At 35.6% G+C, this 20,535-nt stretch overlaps 1 protein-coding gene across 8 annotated transcripts in view; it reads right to left on the reverse strand.

Moving 5' to 3' along the window:
- rgl3a (ral guanine nucleotide dissociation stimulator-like 3a) overlaps positions 1-20,535 on the reverse strand; it is a 39,477-nt gene that overhangs the window by 3,814 nt on the left and 15,128 nt on the right. For 6 of the 8 annotated variants that reach the window (XM_056459479.1, XM_056459480.1, XM_056459477.1 and 3 more), the window contains 14 exons: positions 19,271-19,560; positions 17,178-17,222; positions 11,867-12,036; positions 10,390-10,544; positions 10,060-10,308; positions 8,801-8,904; positions 8,628-8,712; positions 6,042-6,119; positions 4,377-4,466; positions 4,244-4,276; positions 4,003-4,124; positions 1,969-2,064; positions 1,119-1,260; positions 292-552 (listed from right to left, as the gene is read on the reverse strand). In XM_056459479.1, the coding sequence (XP_056315454.1) occupies positions 292-552; positions 1,119-1,260; positions 1,969-2,064; positions 4,003-4,124; positions 4,244-4,276; positions 4,377-4,466; positions 6,042-6,119; positions 8,628-8,712; positions 8,801-8,904; positions 10,060-10,308; positions 10,390-10,544; positions 11,867-12,036; positions 17,178-17,222; positions 19,271-19,560 (1,920 nt within the window). The remainder of the gene's footprint in view (positions 1-291; positions 553-1,118; positions 1,261-1,968; positions 2,065-4,002; positions 4,125-4,243; positions 4,277-4,376; positions 4,467-6,041; positions 6,120-8,627; positions 8,713-8,800; positions 8,905-10,059; positions 10,309-10,389; positions 10,545-11,866; positions 12,037-17,177; positions 17,223-19,270; positions 19,561-20,535) is intronic. The other 2 variants (XM_056459481.1, XM_056459483.1) reach the window with 1 other exon arrangement.

Consider the following 20,535-nt stretch of genomic DNA (forward strand, 5'->3'; position numbering starts at 1 on the left):
ATAAAATAAGATAAAATAAAATTAATGTAATTAAAATTAAAGATAAAATTAAATTAAAAATAAAATAAAATAAGATAAAATAAAATTAATGTAATTAAAATTAAAGATAAAATGTAATAAAAAAAGATAAAAATAAAATAAGATAAATTAAAATAATAAAATAAAATTCATGTAAATAAAATTAAAGATAAAATAAAAATTTTAATTAAAAATAAAATAAAATAATAATAAAATAAAACCAAAATCATGAACTCTATGAGCCTGAGCCACCAACTGTTAAAGTCAACTTACCAGAATACTTTTATAAACATTTCCATTGTTGCCAAATTCCACGCTGACTCTGACGATACAGGAATCTGCAACCTGCTTGTTGTACATGGGATGCAGAGCACAGTGTTGATGTAGGGATGGAGAGGATGATGAAGATGAAGATGAAGTAGAGGAGGGGCTTTCAGGCAGATCGGCCTGTAGGGATCTTTGACATGAAGGGGGCGGAGTTGGAGATGAGGTGGGCGTGTCTACTGAGATGTCCTGACAGGAAACTGACGGTGACTGTGAATGAGGGAATGGAAAATAATTATTTACATCAACACATCTAATTAGAATAATTCATTATACATTTTTTCACTGCAAGAAACATTCATCTCTGTAATTTATAACAAGCCAACACAGAGATTTTAGAGTTTACCTCTAAAGCCTGCTATAGAAAATAAATCCTAATCATCTGTGTTGTTTGACAGCTATTTGAACACATTGATGGAAAAATACAGAGCATGCGCGCTTTTGTGTGTGTGCGTGAGTGTGTGTGAGAGAGAGAAAGAGAAAGCTACGCTTATGACAACAGATGCATATACAGAATATATAGAAGTTTAGTTAGTAATACAACATATGTGGCCTAGTTCAAACTGGCTGTCATATGACGCCAGATGAAAAGTGTGTACTAGCAACACAAGCCATTAAGCTCCACAAAATTTTGCGACATTTGCTTGATTTTGTGTTTAATTTTGCAATTGCGTAATCTTAAAATCCTAAAAGGTCTGCCAAATCCAGTATATGAGGTAGTAGACAAACAAGTAGACTGAAAAGCAAGTAGTTCTGCGAATTTTAATTAGCCATACCTTATACGCAAGTGGTGAGAGGTTGGGGCTGCTGAGATCTCTGCTGAGATCCTCCATGTCTGAGCCGCTGGAGCCAGAAGACGACAGACTGATCTGATCTGCAAGAGTTTTCCTTGAGAAGTTCTCAGTGGCAGACAGCAATCTGAAGGAGGAGAAGACAAACACGTCACAAGCGAGTTAGCAAGACACCTTATTACTTTCTGAATATTCTGAGTCTGAACATACAAAATGAAACTATTTGCATTAAAGAAACACTCCATTGTTTTTGGAAAGACTCCCCTAGAGTTAAACAGATGAACTTTACCATTTTGAATCCATTCAGCCGATCTCCGGGTCTAGTGAGAGCACTTTTAGCTTAGCTTAGCATAAATCATTGAATCGGATTAGACCATTAGCATCTCGCTTAAAATTCCCAAAAAGATATTTGATAATTTTCCTATTTAAGGTTGGACTCTTCTCTAGTTACACTGTGTACCGACGGAAAATAAAAAGTTGCTATTCTAAGCTGATATACCTGCAGCAGTTGAAATGATATTACGCAGCATAGTCCCCAGCTATTGGTAACTAGGTATCAGTGCTGATATCCTTGCGCCTGCTGCAGCCATGGTACAGCAGCCAAATTTCTTGATTATTACGCCAGAATAAGAGAATAGTTCCAAGCCATATTAGCGAGATGCTAATGGTCTAATCCGATTCAATAATTTATGCTAAGCTAAAAGACTTACCGCCAGACCCGGAGATCGGCTGAATGGATTCAATAATGGTAAAAATCTACTGTTTAAATCTATGAAACTTGTAAAATTAGCTTATTTTCTCAACAAAAAAAGCACACTGGAATGACAGAACTCACGAAGTCAGTTTCTTGGCGATGAGCCGGTGACTCCAGGAGTTTGGAGAGTTGGGACAGGGGTCAACCGGGGGTTCCAGCTCTCTTGACAACTCATAGCTAATGAGAAAGAAGCACTTACAGTTACTATTGAAATATCTGAGAGGCTAATATATCTGTCTGTGTTGTAATTAGTCACAAAGTAACTAGTAACTAAAGTAACTAATCCACTGAAAAAGTAAGGGATTACTGTTCATTTTGAAGTCATTTCATTACAGTTTCTTATAATGTATTTGCCTAAAATACCTAAATATATTTAAACAAGTAGTATAAGTATATGCTTTGTAAAACAAATATATAATATACTAAAAGTACAATTTTATCTGCACAACACAATGAATTTATAAATTTATAATTAATTGTATGCGTGAAATACACTCACCAACCACTTTATTAGATAAACCTTACTTGTACCGGGTTGGACCCCCTTTTGCCTTCAGAACTGCCTTAATCCTTCATGACATAGATTCAACAAGATAATGGAAATATTCCTCAGAGATTTTGGTCCATATTGGCATGATAACATCACGCAGTTTCTGCAGATCTGTCGGCTGCACATCCATGATGTGAATCTGCTGTTCCACCACATCTCAAAGGTGCTCTGTTGGATTGAGTTATGGTGACTCTGGAGGCCATTTGAGTACAGTGAACTCATTGTCATGTTCAAGAAACCAGTCTGAGATGATTCACGCTTTAAGACATGGAGCGTTATCCTGCTGCAAGTAGCCATCTGAAGATGGGTACACTGTGGTCATAAAGGGATGGACATGGTCAGCAACAATACTTGGGTGGGCTGTGGCGTTGACACGATACTCAATTGGTACTAATGGGCCCAAAGTGTGCCAAGAAAATATCCTCCACACCATTGCACCACCACCACCAGACTAAACCATTGATAGAAGGCAGGATGGCTCCATGCTTTCATGTTGTTCACGCCAAATTCACACCCTACCATTCGAACGCCGCAGCAGAAATCGAGCCTCATCAGACCAGGCAACGTTTTTCCAATCTTCTATTGTCCAATTTTGGTGACCCTGTGTGAATTGTAGCCTCAGTTTCTTGTTCTTAGCTGACAGGAGTGGCACTCTGTGTGGTCATCTGCTGCTGTAGCCCATCCGTCTCAAGGTTTAATGTGTTGTGTGTTTAGAGATGCTCTTCTGCATACCTCTGTTGTAACGAGTGGTTATTTGAGCTACTGTTGCCTTTCTATCAGCTCCAACCAGTTTGGCCATTCTCCTCTGACCTCTGGCATCAACAAGGCATGTGCGCCCACAGAATTGCTGCTCACTGGATATTTTCTCTTTTTCAGAACATTCTCTGTAAATCCTAGAGATGGTTGTGTCTGAAAATCCCAGTAGATCAGCAGTTTCTGAAACACTCAGACCAGCCCGTCTGGCAACAACAAACGTGCCACGTTCAAAGTCACTTAAATCACATTTCTTCCCCATTTTGATGCTCGGTTTGAACTGCAGCAGATTGTCTTGACCATGAGTTGCTGCCATGTGATTGGTTGATTAGAAATTTGTTAATGAGCAGTTGGACAGGTGTACCTAATAAAGTGGCTGGAGAGTGTATGTTGTCATTGCTTTGAAAGACGTTCTTTTTGAGAGCAATTCAATTTATTAACTGAAAGAGATCATATTTGTTATTAAAATGCTTACGTATTAAGTTTTTAAATAAAGATAAAACTTTGTTTGACAAATTAATAAAAGTTTAATTTATATCTTTGCACATGATTTAAAGTAATATTGTGTATTATATTCTTAAGTAATTAAATTAGTTTTTTCACACATGGTAATTAGAATAGCATTTGAAATAAGGTAATGTAATAAGGAATTAATTACTTTTGTGATGTAATTTGCCCAACTCTGCACACTAGATGCAACCATTTCTGACATCAGTAGAGCTCACATTTCTTTCAAATAAAATGTTCAAAATGATTTTCTAATGTTTGCTTTGTAATATCATGTATATGGCATGTGTATTTACATGTCTCACCTTTTCTGGTCGGAAAGGCTCATGCTGCTGTTGATCCAGGAAATGATGCGAGGATGTGATTGGAGAGTGTAGTGAGCACATGATGCCTGCAGCTGCCTGATTAGAGACAGAATCTCAAACTCCTAAACACACACAATAGGACAGGACACCCCAAAAAAAGTCATGCATCTTGACACGCGAGCATCTAAACTTCATGTATTAGTACTCAAAACATCTGATTATTTCATTAAATTTTACTTACTTTTCGCCGCTTCTCAAAGTTGATAAGACCTCCCTGTGAGCACAATAAGTTCATGATTTTAATTAAATCAGGTTCAATTTGGAAACTAAAATAAAAAGCAGTATGTGAATGGGATGAATTTTAAGAGTCTCACTTCTACATTGTCAGTCAGCGCTGTGTCCAACATGGTGAGAACTGTCAGATAAGTGCCCAGGTACGGCACCTCACCACTGGATGAGCTCTGCTAGAAAAATAAATTTGTCAGGTAAAAATACACTACCACTAAAAAAAATTGGGTTTCTCTAATATAGACTTACAGTTGAAGTCAGAATTATTAACCCTCCTGAATTATTAGCCCTCCTGTATATTTTTCCCCAATTTCTATTTAACAAAGAAGATTTTTTTCAACACATTTATAAACATAATAGTTTTAATAACTCATTTCTAATAACTGATTTATTTTATCTTTGCCATGATGATAGTAAATAATAGTTTACTAGATATTTTTTAAGCCACTTCTATACAGCTTAAAGTGACATTTTAAGGCTTAACTAGGTTAATTAGGCAAATCATTGTATAACAATGGTTTGTTCTGTAGATAATAAAAAAAAGCTTAAGGGGGCAAATAATATTGACCTTAAAATGGTTTTAAAAAATTAAGAACTGCTTTTTTTATTCTAGCTTTTATTCTGGAATATTTTCCACATTAAAGGGAGTTTTTGATCTAACCAACACCTGAAATGTGTATTTTAGAAACAGCTTTTATTTCTTGCAGCTGAAAAAAGAAAACTGACAATGATCACCTCAGGTACACCTCATCTGCTTCATTCAGTCAATTTACATGACATTTATTGCCATACCACTAAAAAGCAGCAGCAAGTTCACCTCAGATCTTGAAAACAAATAAAAACTGTTTGAAATTGAACTTTAGAATTGACTCAGTACAAACCAACACATATCAGTGATTCAGCATGTACAATTAATAGGAGGTTTAATAAGTATTAATTAGGTTATAAACCTTACCATTTTGTTGGAGTGCAGTGAGTGCACTATTCTGTGCTTCTGAATGGCTGTATTTAAATTTCTGTTGTGTTTCGTCTGGTACAAACAGCCAAATTGCTTATCACTGCAAATCTCATCACGTAGCGTGTTGTTGGGATGTAACCTGCTCACCTAATGTTTACGTTCGTAATATTTAGATTATTTGCTAATTAATAACCACCTCATGTGGAACTCTAAATCTGCGTCTCATTTCGGTCACGGACGCACAGTTTGAGAGCCTGTGGTAGCCTTCCTTACTGAATGAATGAAATAAGCTGTTTTCCACCAAGGCAACCCGGGGTGCTGAAATATAATTGGCTAAATTGGCAGTGGGCGTGTTAAAAGACCAAAACAAAGACAGCCGTTCAGGCACATAACTTGCATTCTCTCACATTTATAAAGCAGAATATCTGACCTCAGCATTCTTTTTCAGATCAACAATAATGTTCACTTAGTATGTTTCTTAAATATCTGCAAACATATTATGGTATTTTTATGCTTTAGACCAGGGGTCACCAATCTCGGTCCTGGAGGGCCGGTGTCCCTGCAGGGTTTAGCTCCAACTTGCCTCAGCACACCTGCCTGGATGTTTCAAGTACACCTTGATTAGCTTGTTCAGGTGTGTTTGATTAGGGTTGGAGCTAAAATCTGCAGGACACCGGCTCTCCAGGAACAAGTTTGGTGACCACTGCTTTAGACGACTCAAAAACTTACATACAGCACCTTTAAATGAGTCAAATTCACAACCTTACTTCTAAAGACTCATAGTAAATCTTACCATGTGCTTACACGTAGGACTGAGTCTGGGAGACTTTGGTGCAGAGTGAGTTTCTACATCCGCTCCCTGGTTTCCCTCCTAAATCAATCACACACCAAACAGATTAGAGGACATTTGGTACACTGAAATGCATGCTATCTGAAACGGTGCTTAAGATAAGGGTGTGATGCAAAACTAAGCACTAGATGTACTGAAGAACCATTTACATAAATCACATTCAAATCCAATCTCCCGCAAGCAAATACAACACAAGATGAAGATATATCACTTAATAGAAGACGATAAAGGCTGCAGAAGACTATTACGAGCCTGTACAGATAGCAACACTGAATGAACATTATGGGATGTTTTGCTTCCATAAAGGATGATTCAACAGGATGATTTTGCATGGCCTATTGATTTAGGTTTTGTATGCGAGCAGAAAAAAGGGTGTGGGGATGTTGCCTGTTAGCATCTTTAAATGTAGTAAAATGAGCTAAACAGCAACTATAGGATGACATCATGTCCCCGTCTTATCAAAGATTCAACACTGCTATCAGCTCTTACACGTAATGTTAAATCATTATGAGGTGCTTGTTTAAACACTACAGGCCAAAGTGCAGGACATATGATGGATGTCTGGAGGGAATTGATATTTTTTATACAGGAAGGACATGTTAAATTGATGTCTTAAAAATAGTATGTTAAAAAAGATTCTCGTTTCAAATAAATGCTGTAATTGGGAACTTTCCCAGACTCTTGAAATATATACTAAACACAGCTCCAACAAAAATATTGCTTTCACCTATATAATAATAAATAAATTTAAATGTCATTAAAATAAACGTTTCCTGTGTTGAAAATCACACATTAGAATCATTTAAAAGTAATAATAATAATAATGTGTCACCTAAACCATGCATTTTAGAATTGTAATAATGTTTGATAAAGGTTAAAGTTTTTTGTATATGGATAAAATAAATGCAGCCTTGGTGAACTTGAGACATTTAAAAAATAACTTATAAAGAACTCTTACAGCAGCACTCGTAAACTTATTGATATAAGCAAACTCCCAATATAAGCAAAGTGTCTAATAGCTTTGTATTGGAGGAAAATGGAAAGGCCATGTATTATACAGTGGATCAATAACATGTCCTTCTGTTAGCTATGGAAAAGATTGTCATGCATGTTAAAAGGCAAACTTACTGCTTTTGAAAATATGTGGACACCCTTTATATATCTTATTTCAAATTTTAATTTCAGCAATTTACTAAACAAAACAGAAAAAGACACTGATGAACCATAATTAACCCCTCCCATCCCCCTTTTTTATTTTTTATCCTCTTTTTTTGTATGGTTTTTTTATTATTGTTGTTTTTCCTTTAAACTGATGTAAATGTGACTGTAATGTGTTAAATTGTCACGTTTTTGTTACATCTTAATAAAAAGATTGTTCAAAAATAAATAAAGAAATAAAGAACTCTTACTGACCCCAAGACATTGAAAATTACAGTGTGGAGGAAACTTAATTTTTACTGATCTTAAATGCTTATGAAACATTGTGTAAGCAACTTTTTCATCTTAACAGGTGATTTGGGGCCCACTGAATATGTTTTGGGGAAAACCTAGGGATTTAGATTAAATATAAAAATAAAAATACGGAACCTAGCATGAGAGTATTAGAATATTTGGTCATGCTTTATTTTGGTGGTCCATTTGTTTAATTTAAGTTACATTGCATCTACATGCCAACTAATTCTCATTAGATTATAAGTAGAGTGTTAGCTTGGGGTTAGGGTTAGTGTAAGTTGACATGTACTTGCAAAGATTTGTATATTCAGTTAAATGTCTGTTGAATAAGCAGACAGTTTACGGACCATCAAAATTAAGTATTTCCGAATATTTTGTTAATTTTCTTGTCTTGAGTAGGAAAGTACAGCAGTCCTGTGAGGTAACCTTGTAGATTAAAGCCAGAAATAAGTTGGGAGAAAGTCTTAGCATTTTGGAAAACTTAGAAGCTAATGCTTTGCTTTAGAAAATAAGACCGCTTTCGAGTGCAGTGAGGCAGTTGATTGTATCTCATGACTGGCCGACACCATGACTCTGGTTTAAACTGAACAAGGACAAAGAAAAATTTGTAATTTGTGTTCGTGCAAAAGAATAACTTTTCATTTAGATTGATTTTAATTGTAAATAAGTAACACAAATTCAAAGATTAATCTGATGGAAGCAGGTAACCCCTGACAGATATAAAACCACTGCTGAAATTTTAAAGCCATGGCCAAAATTAAGTAAATGGATAAGTGAGAAATGTGAAATAACTAACTCTACCTAACTTACTCAGGTAACATCTTGAGTGTCTTTATCCACCATAAAGATTGAGGCCTTAGTGTAATTTGTTAATTAATTTAGTGTATAAAAAAAGGTAATCGGGAGAAAGCCCTCCATTACACTGCAGTGACCTGTGTTTCTGCATGACTGTCTGACCTTCTCTTCTAAAATAATAAAATCATCTCTAAATATAATTTCATTTGTTTGTCTCAATCCTGAAATAGCCACATCAACAGTAAAGTGTTAAAAAAAATGGCCAAACCAGTAAAAACTTGCCTCAACTAGGATCTCTCGGTTGATCAGCACACAGTTCTCATCAGGAAAGGTGTCGCAGAGGTGTTCAAAGACAGCCATACTCTCCCTGAAATCACATTTTATAGACTAAATTCTTCAATGTGGTTTGCAAATTAAAAATGCAGTACAACAAACATGTGATCAGAAAGCATTACCTGCTGATCGCCACCCAAGTTTTCTTCAGTCGGTAGACAGCATTGGACTGAAGAGCAGACAGGATGGCTCTTAAAGAGGAAAAGTTTCTGAGCTGATGGCACTCCTGAAACGAATCAGCATAAAATAATAATAATAATAATAATAATGATAATAATAATAATAATAATAATAATAATGATAATAATAATAATAATAATAAAAAGACATCAAATGCACTGTAAGCACTCTAGTGTGCATAAAACTAAAGTTTCCAGGCATTATGTGCTCTGACAATTTCAATATGTAACAATCAAGCGGCAACCTCCCGCTTTCCCTCGTGACAACCCTATTGCCCACAATACATTTCGTGTTGGACATAAATTTGCTTAGAACTACAAATGTGAGTAAAAAGTTTTAAACTACAAATATGGCAGATGCATGAGACCAAACGTCAAGTAGTAAAGCTTTGGTAAAAATGTGTGAATGACTGTTAATTATTATCTAATTACGATTTTCACTTCCGCCTTTAGTGAAGTTTTTTTCCCTCTCCGCTGTCGCCACTGGCTTGCATGTTTCGGGATCTATAGAGCTGCGCATCGTTGGATTTGCTCTTCAGTATTTGGACTCTCAGTAGTGATTATTAAACCACACTGAACTGAGCTAAACTGAACTGAACTTAAACACTACAAACTGAACTACACTGTTCCTATTTACTGTGACCTTTTATGTGAAGCTGCTTTGACACAATCTACATTGTATAAGCGCTATACAAATAAAGGTGAATTGAATTGAATTGAATTGATTTTCCGCATTATATTTCATCGGCAATAACAATAGAAACTATTATAAAGATGTGTTCGGACATTAATCTCTAAATGCATAATTATCCCTGAGGAGATTTACATGTATGAAAGACTTGTGAACAGCAGATTAACCTGCTGCTGCTTCTTCGATAAGGTAGGAAATTAAATATGAAAGAAATGTGGGTGATCAAGATGTTTGACAGGGTACGTAACCGAGCATTGTAACTATTTGTTAATAAGAAAGTAGTGTGTCCCAAAGCTTGCATACTCTTCTGTTACACACTCTTTTTTCGCAGAAATGTTCATTCTTTTAGGAGTAGTATAAGTAGGCGAATTGAGACGCAGGATAAAACTGCATTGCACATATAAACATATTGTCAAAAGCACTGTGTGCTACTCTAGTATATGCTTAAAAACCGATTAAGTGCTAAATTATGTGTTCACAAACACCTTTATAGTTTCATCTTCATACACACCTGAGCCACAGAGATCCACTTCTCAATAATCTTTGCCCTGTATGTAGGGCTGCTACGATGGCATGACGGGGATCCAGGAGGGGATGTGGCAGGAGGACACAACAGAGAGGTGATAACGCAGTTAGTGACCACATTAAACTGAGCAATGGTGGCACGGACTGTGGACACTAGATTCTGGTTCTCCTTCTTGTCCCTTTGAGACCAAATGCAGCCAAGGCAGTGAAATGGGACCACTTTGGCGAAAAGTTCCTGAGGAAGAAGTGAAAACAGATGAATGAATGCAGGCGTTTAATTAAAAACTAGCTTCAGTGTGTAAATCTTGACACCTACAGCGTCTAATATTGTGAGCTGCTCAGCAATGTCCTGTGCAGGGAAGTCCAGTACATCCCCAATTTCTTGTACTTCCTGTCCGTCCAAGTTGTCTTCAGTTGTTGGATTCTCAACAGCAGAGGCACTGACTTCTGCTGATGTACACATTTGCTTGTCTGTTGATTCATAAGGAATTATTTAGAGCTGTTGGTGTGTGTAAAAGCTAAACAAGACATATTTATTGCTTGCTATTTGTGACTCTGGACAACATAACCAGTCTTATGCTGCATAAACAAATTCTAAATATATTATAAGGGTCAAAATTATTGATTTTTCTTTAGCTAGAAATCATTAGAATAATAAGTGACAATCATGCTCCTTAAAGATATTTTGTAAATTTACTACAGTCTAATTTTTTGATTAGTAATGTGCATTAAGCTTGTTATTTGGACAACTTTAAAGGAGATTTTCTCAGTGTTTAGATTGAACAGATTTTGAAATAGTTGTATCTTTACAAAATATTGTTAATGGAAATTTTTTTATTCAGATTTAAAGGAACACTCCACTTTTTTGGAAATAGGCTCATTTTACAAGTCACGTAGAGTTAAACGGTTGAATTTTACTATTTTTTAATCCATTTAGCCGATCTCTCGGTCTTTAAGCACTTTTAGCTTAGCTTAGCATAAATCATTGAATCAGATTAGACTATTAGCATCTCGCAAAAAAATAATTTTGACCCTTTTCCTATTTCAAATGTTGACTCTTCTGCAGTTATATCATGTACTAAGACTGACGGAAAATGAAAAGCCATTTTCTAGGCCAATATGGCTTGGAACTTCTCTCATTCTGGCATAATAATCAAGGAATTGCCGTATCATGACTGCAGCAGTATCAATGTTATTATGCAGCACCTGAAAATAGTCCCCAGCTAGGTAATATTCATTAATTTTCCTTCGTCTTGGCCACTTATTCCAGCTTTTGTTTTTACAGTGAATGCCCTACCAGCCGCAACCCAGTACTGTGGGGGAACCCACATGAACACAGGACTCAAACCAGCAACCTTCTTGCTGTGAGGCGACAGTGCTAACCACTAAGCCACCGTGTCGCCCAGCTAGGTAACAGCACTGTGTAGTAATAATTGGATTTATCACAAATGTTAACATCAATATTTTTGTATTAACATTAATTTTGATATTTTTGCCTCACATGAGGACACCAATTAATGTAGTGATAATTGGATTTATCACAAATATTAACATCAATATCTTGGTATTGATATTTATATTGATATTTTAGCCTCTCGTAGGGCACCAAATAATGTAGAAACAACAGATAAATAACTCCATTTAAATGGAGCACCAGACAGCTACGACTGTCAAAATAAATTGGATAATATCATTGTTGAGAGTTCCTTTAAGGAGACGTATAAACCCCAATTTTTTTAAATGTACGCTTATGACTGGTTTTATGGTCTATGATCACACTTGGTAAGGCTTGCCTTCAGTCTGAAACTTTCTGAGAAGAGTATCAGCTTGGTTAACCAGACGTCTGCAACAGAGGCGATGACGCAGATGAACGCAGAGTAGCCGAAGAGCCTGGTGATCCGGAGAGTCCCGAAGGTCCTCGTGAAACTCGTCTAGCCACAGTCTGATCAGACGAGGTAGAGAACTGCACACACACATACACACACACACACTGTAAGCACTTCATTGTTTTGGACTAATTAAACAAGCTCTTGGAATTTAGATGAATAACAGCTCTTGGAATTAGGATGAATCATTTAAGGTGAATTAGCAGATACAAAACTATATTAGTAGATGATGAGGATTGGATTGTGCATCAATTTACATATTATTATATGGCTTTCATGAAATTTTTTATATTGATTGGCCAGTTGCAGCATACCAGCAATGGTTGTGAAAGCACTTATCCATTAATATTATCATTAAAGGTCTTTCTTAAAGCATTGCTAACCATTAACCAAATCATCCAGCTGTAATTATTGTCATTATTTCTGCTATTTGATTCTCATTTTACTGCTAGAAATATCAGACTTTATTATCCCGTTTAGGGAAACTAAAATTGCAGCAAGGTGCCGTAACACAGGCGAAGTTCCATGTACACATTAAAAAAATATTACCACACAACATACAATACATCATTTTGTAGGTGCATCTCTCTCCCCCCTGGACTCATTTAATGACCTAATGGCTGCCATTATAAAAGAATTCCTGGTTCTATTTGTCCTGCAAATAGGAACTCTAAAATGACGTCATGATGGCAACAGCTGAAGCACAGAGTACAACGGGTCATTCGGGGTGCATAGGATACCCCGAGCTCTCTTTAAAACACAAGTATGGTAAATTATCGTTGAACCAGTTTGGTTAAAACCAATGATCTTGCCTGGCACCTTTACCAGGCTACTCAACCTGTTCTTATTTGACACACTCAGCTTACCATACTAAGCTACAATGCAGAAAGATTAAACAGATTCAATAAACTGTTTATAAAACAGTGTCATCATAGAGGTCGAACCTGAAACGATCCAAGTTTCCTCCGAAAAAACAATCTTTGTTGGACTTTTTTATAGACAGCCTGGGTGTTAGGTTGAAATGTCAACATATTGTCAATAACAACCCCTAGATATTTATGTGTGTCAACAATTTCAATGTCCAAACCTTTAATATTTGTTATGCTGGGGGTAGGAGAGGCCTTCCTGTAACCTATCACCATGTCTTTTGTTTTATTTACGTTCAACTGGAGAGAAAATCTATTACACCAGGAAGTAAATTCTTCCACAACAGGACCATGGCCCAAATCCTGATCGTGTAGAGACTCAATCACCGAATCATCAGCATATTGTATGATATGACAGTTCTCGTACATACTCTAACAATCATTAGTATACATGATAAACAGAATAGTTGAGAGGCAACAGCCTTGAGGGGACCCAGTGGAACAATACTGAAAGTCAGAAAGAGCACCATTGACTGACACACTGCAGACGTCCTACTAAAAAATCCAGAATCCATCCACAAATATTAAGATCCAAGCTAAAAAGAGAAATTAATTTCTCAACCAACAAATGTGGCTTCATAGTATTAAAAGCAGAAGAGAAATCAATAAACAACATTCTGGCATGCGTCTTAGGCTTTTCCAGGTGATTATACAGGTAATTTAACAGTGAAGATTAGCATCTTCAACTCCCCTGCTCTGTCTGATGCAAACTGCAATGGATCAAATTTATCCTTTGACTGCAATACAATCTCAACTTTAATAATTCTCTCAAAACACTTCATAAATCAGGAAAGTAATTTAAAAATAAGTTAAAAAGGTTTAACAAATTATATAAAATCAATGAACAGGTCTGTCTTAAAGGTTTATCCTTTATTATTAAAAAATTATTTCCTATGGAGAAAATGTATGTAGATTTTACTTTCCTATCTGTTGAGTTTTATTCAATGACCATCAATGCTCATACAGAGGCAGTCTCATTTCACACCATGGACTTTTTTGCCATTTAAATGGAGCTAGTGATATTCTGTGCCTCAGTTAACAATTATAGTAACTGTAAATTAAATTCAGCACTGCTAATTAGTCTTGAAAATTATTGATAAAGTGTCTGTATTGTTGCTAGATTGATTCCTTCATTTTCATTCGACTTCAGTCTCTATTTCAGAGGTCGCCACAATGGAGATGGAATGAACCACCAATTATTCCAGCATATGTTTTACACTGCGGATGCCCTATCAGCCGCAACCTGTACTGGAAACACTCACACACACTCATACACAATGGACAATTTAGTTTATTCAATTCACCTATAGCGCATGTCTTTGGACTGTGGGGGAAACCAGAGCACCCGGAGGAAACCCACGCAAACACGGGAAGAACATGCAAACTCTACACAGTAAGGCCAACTGGCCCAGCGACCTACTTGCTGTAAGGTGACAATGCTGACCACTGAGCCACCATGCCTCTAATTTTATACAAAGTGCTTGTTATTTAAACATTAGAGATTAGAGAATGTTAGATGGGGGGGGGGGGGGGATTTCATGTCTTGTTGAGGAAAACAAAAACAAATTATTATTCAAATTACAACTCTTAAAATACGTTGGTTTCTACTAAAAAGGAAGAAGTCGTATATAGGCAAAACCCAAATTATAGTTTAAAAATAACCACCCAGTGGTTTGGTTTGTCCACATTTGACTTCAATTTGGGTTAAAACAACCCAAACTGATGACTAATGTAAAATAAAATATAAAGTTACTTATTCACCTGTCAAAACTACTTTCTAAGGACAGTTTTATTTGTGAAAACTTTGTGTTTAATTCCTCTTATTTCTATAGCGCTTTTACAATGTAGATTGTGTCAAAGCACTGAAACTGTGTCAGTGCAGTTTTCAGAGTTTAAGTTCAGTTTAGTTAATTTCAGTGTGGTTTAATTTTATTTTTATGGCTGAAAGTCCAAACACTGAATAGCAAATCCATCGATGCGCAATGAGCTTAATGAGCTAGCTTATGCAATGTTTCAACTTAGGACACACTGTATCTAAGTCTTGATCAATTATTTATTTGCTTTGATGGAGATACAGTAAAAGACTAAAATTATTAGCTACCCTGTTAAATTTTAAATTTGTTTCAGATATTTCCCTAATGCTAGAAAAATAATAGTTTTAACCATAATAGTTTTAATACCAAATGTCTAATAACTTTATTTGCCATGGTGACAGTACATTAAACTTTAGTTATTTCACAAGATACTAATATTCAGCTTAAAATGCAATTTATAGGCTTAAGTAGGTTAATTTGGTTAACTAGGCAAGTTTGGTTAATTTAGGCAAGTTATTGGAAAATATTAGTTTGTTCAGTAGGAAACAAAATTACTTATGTTGGCTAATAATATTGACCTTCGCATTTTTTACATTCATTTATTTGTTTTTATTTTAGCCAAATTAAAAGAAATAAGACTTTCACAAAATGCTAGGAAATGCTGTAAAAAAAAAATTACTTGCTCTGTTATACATTACTTATGTGTCAAATATGTGAAAAATAATTTAAATTATACAGGAGGGCTAATATTTTGGTCTTCAGCTATCAGTGATGGGAATAACGCCACTATAAATAAATGGCGTTACAAACAGTGATACGTTTTTCAGTTACGAGTAATCAAATTACAACGCCGTTAACGTTACTGACAATAAAATGCGCATTACTATAACAGGGTTTCTGCAGGTCTCACCAACATAAATTGAAGACTTAAGAAATTAAGACCATTATGAATTAAATTTTAGACTCACACAGGGCTAAACGCCAAGGAGCTTTTCGAATGGCCCAGATGAAAAAGATTTTTATTTACCCTATCAAAAACCTTAATAAATTTAATAATACAATAATTTAATATTAATAAAAATATATATATTTTAGATATTTCTTAGCAAAATATTTAAATATTGTGTCAAAACAAGCAAGTTCTAGTTGTATCCTTTAGTTGTAACTAACTTTTCAACATAACCTCTCTTTAAAAATAAAAATTGACAAATGTTTTAAAAGTTTTAAAAACTATAATAAAATAAATGTATGCACAAAAGCCTGTCTAAGTCAGTGTCCTCAGCAGTAAATACATGGAGAATGTTACTGTAAGGAAAATAATTAACCCATTATGATAGAGTTAAAAATAAAAAAGTTTTATTGAGATGGATTGTTGGTGATTGTATGGGTGTTGATGGCCAGATTGGGTAGCTATACATAAACAAAGAAAAATTAAGACCTGTTTAAAAAAAGATTTAAGACCTAAAACACAACATTTCAGTAGATTTAATGCTTTTTAAGGCCTAAAATTCTGTTTTTGAGATTTAAGACATTTTAAGACCCCGCGGAAACCTGTATAATTGAGAACACTGAATTGGTTTTCATGCGAGCAGTGTCTCTCTCAGTGGTGTGTGTGTGGGGCTGGGGTGGGACACATAACCAACCAGTGATGATGATTGGCATGTCAGTGAAGGTGGTGTAACTGAGAACGTGATGATTGGCTTAGACAGAGTACATTTCCCTTGTTTGCCAATCAGAGGCAGAGTAGGGCGAGTGTTCACACACCAATGACCAGGAGTCAGAATGATGGCAAATCCAACAAGTTCAAAGGTAGTGTTTGCGGACTGGAAATATAAGCACTACTTTTCCCTCGTTGAAGTGAAAAGCAAGAATGTTTATGTATCGTGTAACTTATGACCAGGAAAAAAAAAAGTCTCTCTGCATGGCTGGCAAGTACTTTTAATCTAATGAAGCACTTCACGTCATCACATGCCGCCACAAAATGAGTGGCTATGCAGGTGATAGCGTGAGCTCTGCTACCAAATAGGAGACGAAGCCACGATGTCAAAGCAAATAAAACTTCATTTTATTTATCTAAAATTTCATTTTAAAACTTTTTCTCCACCGCAAACACTTCTCACTCAGATAGAATTAAACAAAATAATATCCAGATATATAGTTGAGGACACGCTGCCGCTGTCTCTCACGTTGTCACACAGCAACATTAAAATAATGTAGATTAGTGTTCAGTTTTATATTTATTTTATAGTCATTTGACAAACTAGATTTTTTAAAAGTAACACAATAGTTACTTTCCCTGGTAATTAGTTACTTTTATAATTATGTAACTCAGTTACTATTCGCTATTCTATAGCTAATAACTCTCTTAAAGGAACGTTCCCACCACGGTCAGCTGTACATTGTCCTTTACACATCTAACCACAGAATATCATGACTGACCAATCAGAATCAAGCATTTCAGACTGGGATTCAACTCACCTCTTGACACAGACACTGTTGTCCAGATTGGTGACCATATCCTCTCTATAGAGAAATACATAAGTCAAAAGTTTATTTTTAAAACAATCGTACAGATGAAGCTTCAGGATTATGAACATGACAACAATTTCTGTTCATGTTCGTAACACTAATGTGTCACAAAAGTGTTCTGTCGAGACCTATTAAGTTTATGCTTCAACAGAACACAAAAAAAGCTCTCAAACAAAGGCCTCTGACGTCTCTGACTATTCAAGTGAAACCTGTTCTGCGGTTCACGGTGATCTCCGCATTTCACTGCGTCACTCTATGCATTGTGTGACTGTGATACTGCCACAGTCATTAAAAGCTTTTCTAGGTTACATCAACACTAAATTTAGAAATTTGGGCCTTCCCATTCATTTGATTATTTTGTCATTGTCAGCGAGCCTGACCGCTCCAGAAAATGTCATATTCAAATACATGATGGATGTTTCTGAGAACAAAGTCAGCTAATAGCGCAAGAAAGATAACACCAAAGGAAACTAATTGATCTCCAAGGCACCATAATGTCATAATCATAGTGTTTATCTTTCAGTGTTAATGTAATTGGAAGTTAAAAAATGTTAACACAATTTTCAGAGACTCAAAATAGACATGATGAGAAAAAATGAGATTTGCATCCACATTTCTCCACTTTGCATTCCCTGAGAAACTTAGCATTTACCCACAAAACTGGTCGCACTTAGCAAGGAAAATTGTCCATTTACAAATGCACTAACGTTATTCCTTTCAATATACACTCACCGGCCACTTTATTAGGTACACCTTACTAGTACCGGGTTGGACCCCCATTTGTCTTCAGAACTGCCTTAATCCTTCGTGGCATAGATTCAACAAGGTACTGGAAATATTTCTCTGAGATTTTGGTCCATATTGACATTATAGCATCACGCAGTTGCTGCAGATTTGTCAGGTGCACATCCATGATGAGAATCTCTCATTCTAACACATCCTAAAGGTGCTCTATTGGATCTGGTGACTGTAGAGGCCATCTGAGTGCAATAAACTCATTGTCAGAGAGATCTCCATTTAAGTATCATATTTAGAAGGGAAAATGTGCTTCATGCAATGGCAAAGTTATAGCTTGAAGCATCAGAATCGGTACTCTGTATCAGCCGATCACCAAGACCATGAATCGGTACTCTGTATCAGTTGCAAAAATCCTGATAGTAGCATCCTTAAGTTTTTATGGCCAAGCAACTGCATCCATGCCTGATATAACTGAGTAAATGCAAAGTGTCAGATGCAGTGGAAGCATTCCACTTTACATGTTTACCATTTAGTGGAGGGGGTGATGTTGTGGTGTTGTTTTTCACGGGTTGGTCTTGGCCCTTTACTTCCAGTGAAAGCAACACCTAATGACTCAACATAACAAGACTGTCTGGACAATGTCATGCTCCCAACTTTATGGGAGTTCAGGGATGACCCCTTCCTGTTCCAGTATGACTGATTTATAAAGACAGGGATGAGTGAGGTTTGTGTGGAGGAACTTGACTGGCCTGCATGGAGCCCTGACCTCAACTTGACTGAACATCTTTAGAATGAAATAGGTCTTCTCATCCAACATCTGTGCCTGACCTCACAAATGTGTTTCTAGAGGAATGATGAACATTTCAGCAGTAATGTGTTACATGGTCAACTCCATATTATACCCCACAGATCAAGACTGGGATGTCATTAAAGTTCCTGTGCCTGTAAAGGCAGATCTCCCAAAACTTTTGCTAATATAATGCATTGATAAAATGTGATGGAATGTGACGGAATTTTCAGAATTAGACCATTAAGAATGTGTTACATTGTGCTGATTTGGTCCTCAAGAAATATATATTTTATTAATGCCGCTTTTAGGACTCTCTATTTTAAAAAAAGTTTCATAAGAAGAGCATTTATTCGAAAGTAAACTCTTGTGCAACACTGTGCATGTCTTTGTCCATTCTAATTAATTTGTTCACAGTGTTATTAATGTGTAATAAAGTCCAGGCTGAAAAAAAGCTTTCATTTCTATCAAAAATAATTCAATTCACCCTCTCCAATTGAGCATTTAGAAACCTCACCTTTGAAACAGGAGCTCAATAAGTGCATTTGTGCAAGTAAAGGCTCTGTAAGTAGAGAGGAAGATTTGCATGTAGTCTGTGTCAGGGCACTCCGGGTTCACCAATTCTGTGACAAGACGGTCCAGAGTGGCTGCTTTCAGCCTGCGGACCTTCAGTGTGTGGTACTGCATGAAGCCAAAGGCAGCATCGCTCTCAGTAGCGTCAGGTGGAGGTTGGATAGGCTCTCGGTGAAGGGTGACCCCATAAATGGCACCGTCTTCCACCTCCTCCCCCCACTCCTGCACCGGGTCCTAGACAAACAGATCAGAGGAGAAAGATTAGGGCTGCGCGATATTGGAAAAATATTATATAGCAATGCTTTGTTATCTGTATATTATATTTCCATATATTGAGACAGGCCTGGCTACAGCTTTGAATTTTAGGGTGGGCCATGTGACATTCGAGGTGGTCCAAAAAAAATAAATATAAAAATAAATAAATAAAAATAATAATAATAATAATAATAATTATATATATATATATATATATATATATATATATATATATATATATATATATAAATATATATATATATATAGCTATTTTAAAAGTAATAAATAAAAGAATTTATTGCGTTCTTAAAAAAATGTTGTATAAAAATGTATTATCATTTAATAAAAGCAAACTAACAAGAATATGTTAAACCCTACCAACACTTATTTTACAACAGCAGACATAATTGACTGAGCGTTTGCTTGCTTGAGAATGTGTATAAGAGAGAGAGAGATGTCAAAACAAAACATTTTAGCCACAAAACATGTTGCTCTGCATGAACTATAGGTGATTCTATAAATTACAGGTACATTTGGTATCCAAAGCCATCATTTTTTTCAGGTTTTTAAATTTATACACACACACACACACACACACACACACACACACACACACACACACCAGGAGAAAATATAAGAACTGTTTATATAATTAAAATAACATAAATAAAATTAATAACAGTTGACATACAATGTAAAAATTATTTTTTATTCCCTAAAAGTAAATTTTTTTTTTTTAAATTATGTTTGACAAGAGCAGAGTAATTCAAATTACATGTTTTAAATATGATACTGGAAACAACTGCTGTTATATGAACTGCTGTTATATTTTGTAACTTTTTGATAGAATCACCCATATTGATTTTAATGCATATAATAATAATAATAATAATAATAATAATAATAATAATAATAATATTTACAATAATTGTAACTTGCGTTGTCACCATACTG

Source organism: Danio aesculapii, chromosome 6 (assembly GCF_903798145.1).
Source record: "Danio aesculapii chromosome 6, fDanAes4.1, whole genome shotgun sequence".
In the NCBI taxonomy this organism is placed as follows: Eukaryota; Metazoa; Chordata; class Actinopteri; order Cypriniformes; family Danionidae; genus Danio; species Danio aesculapii.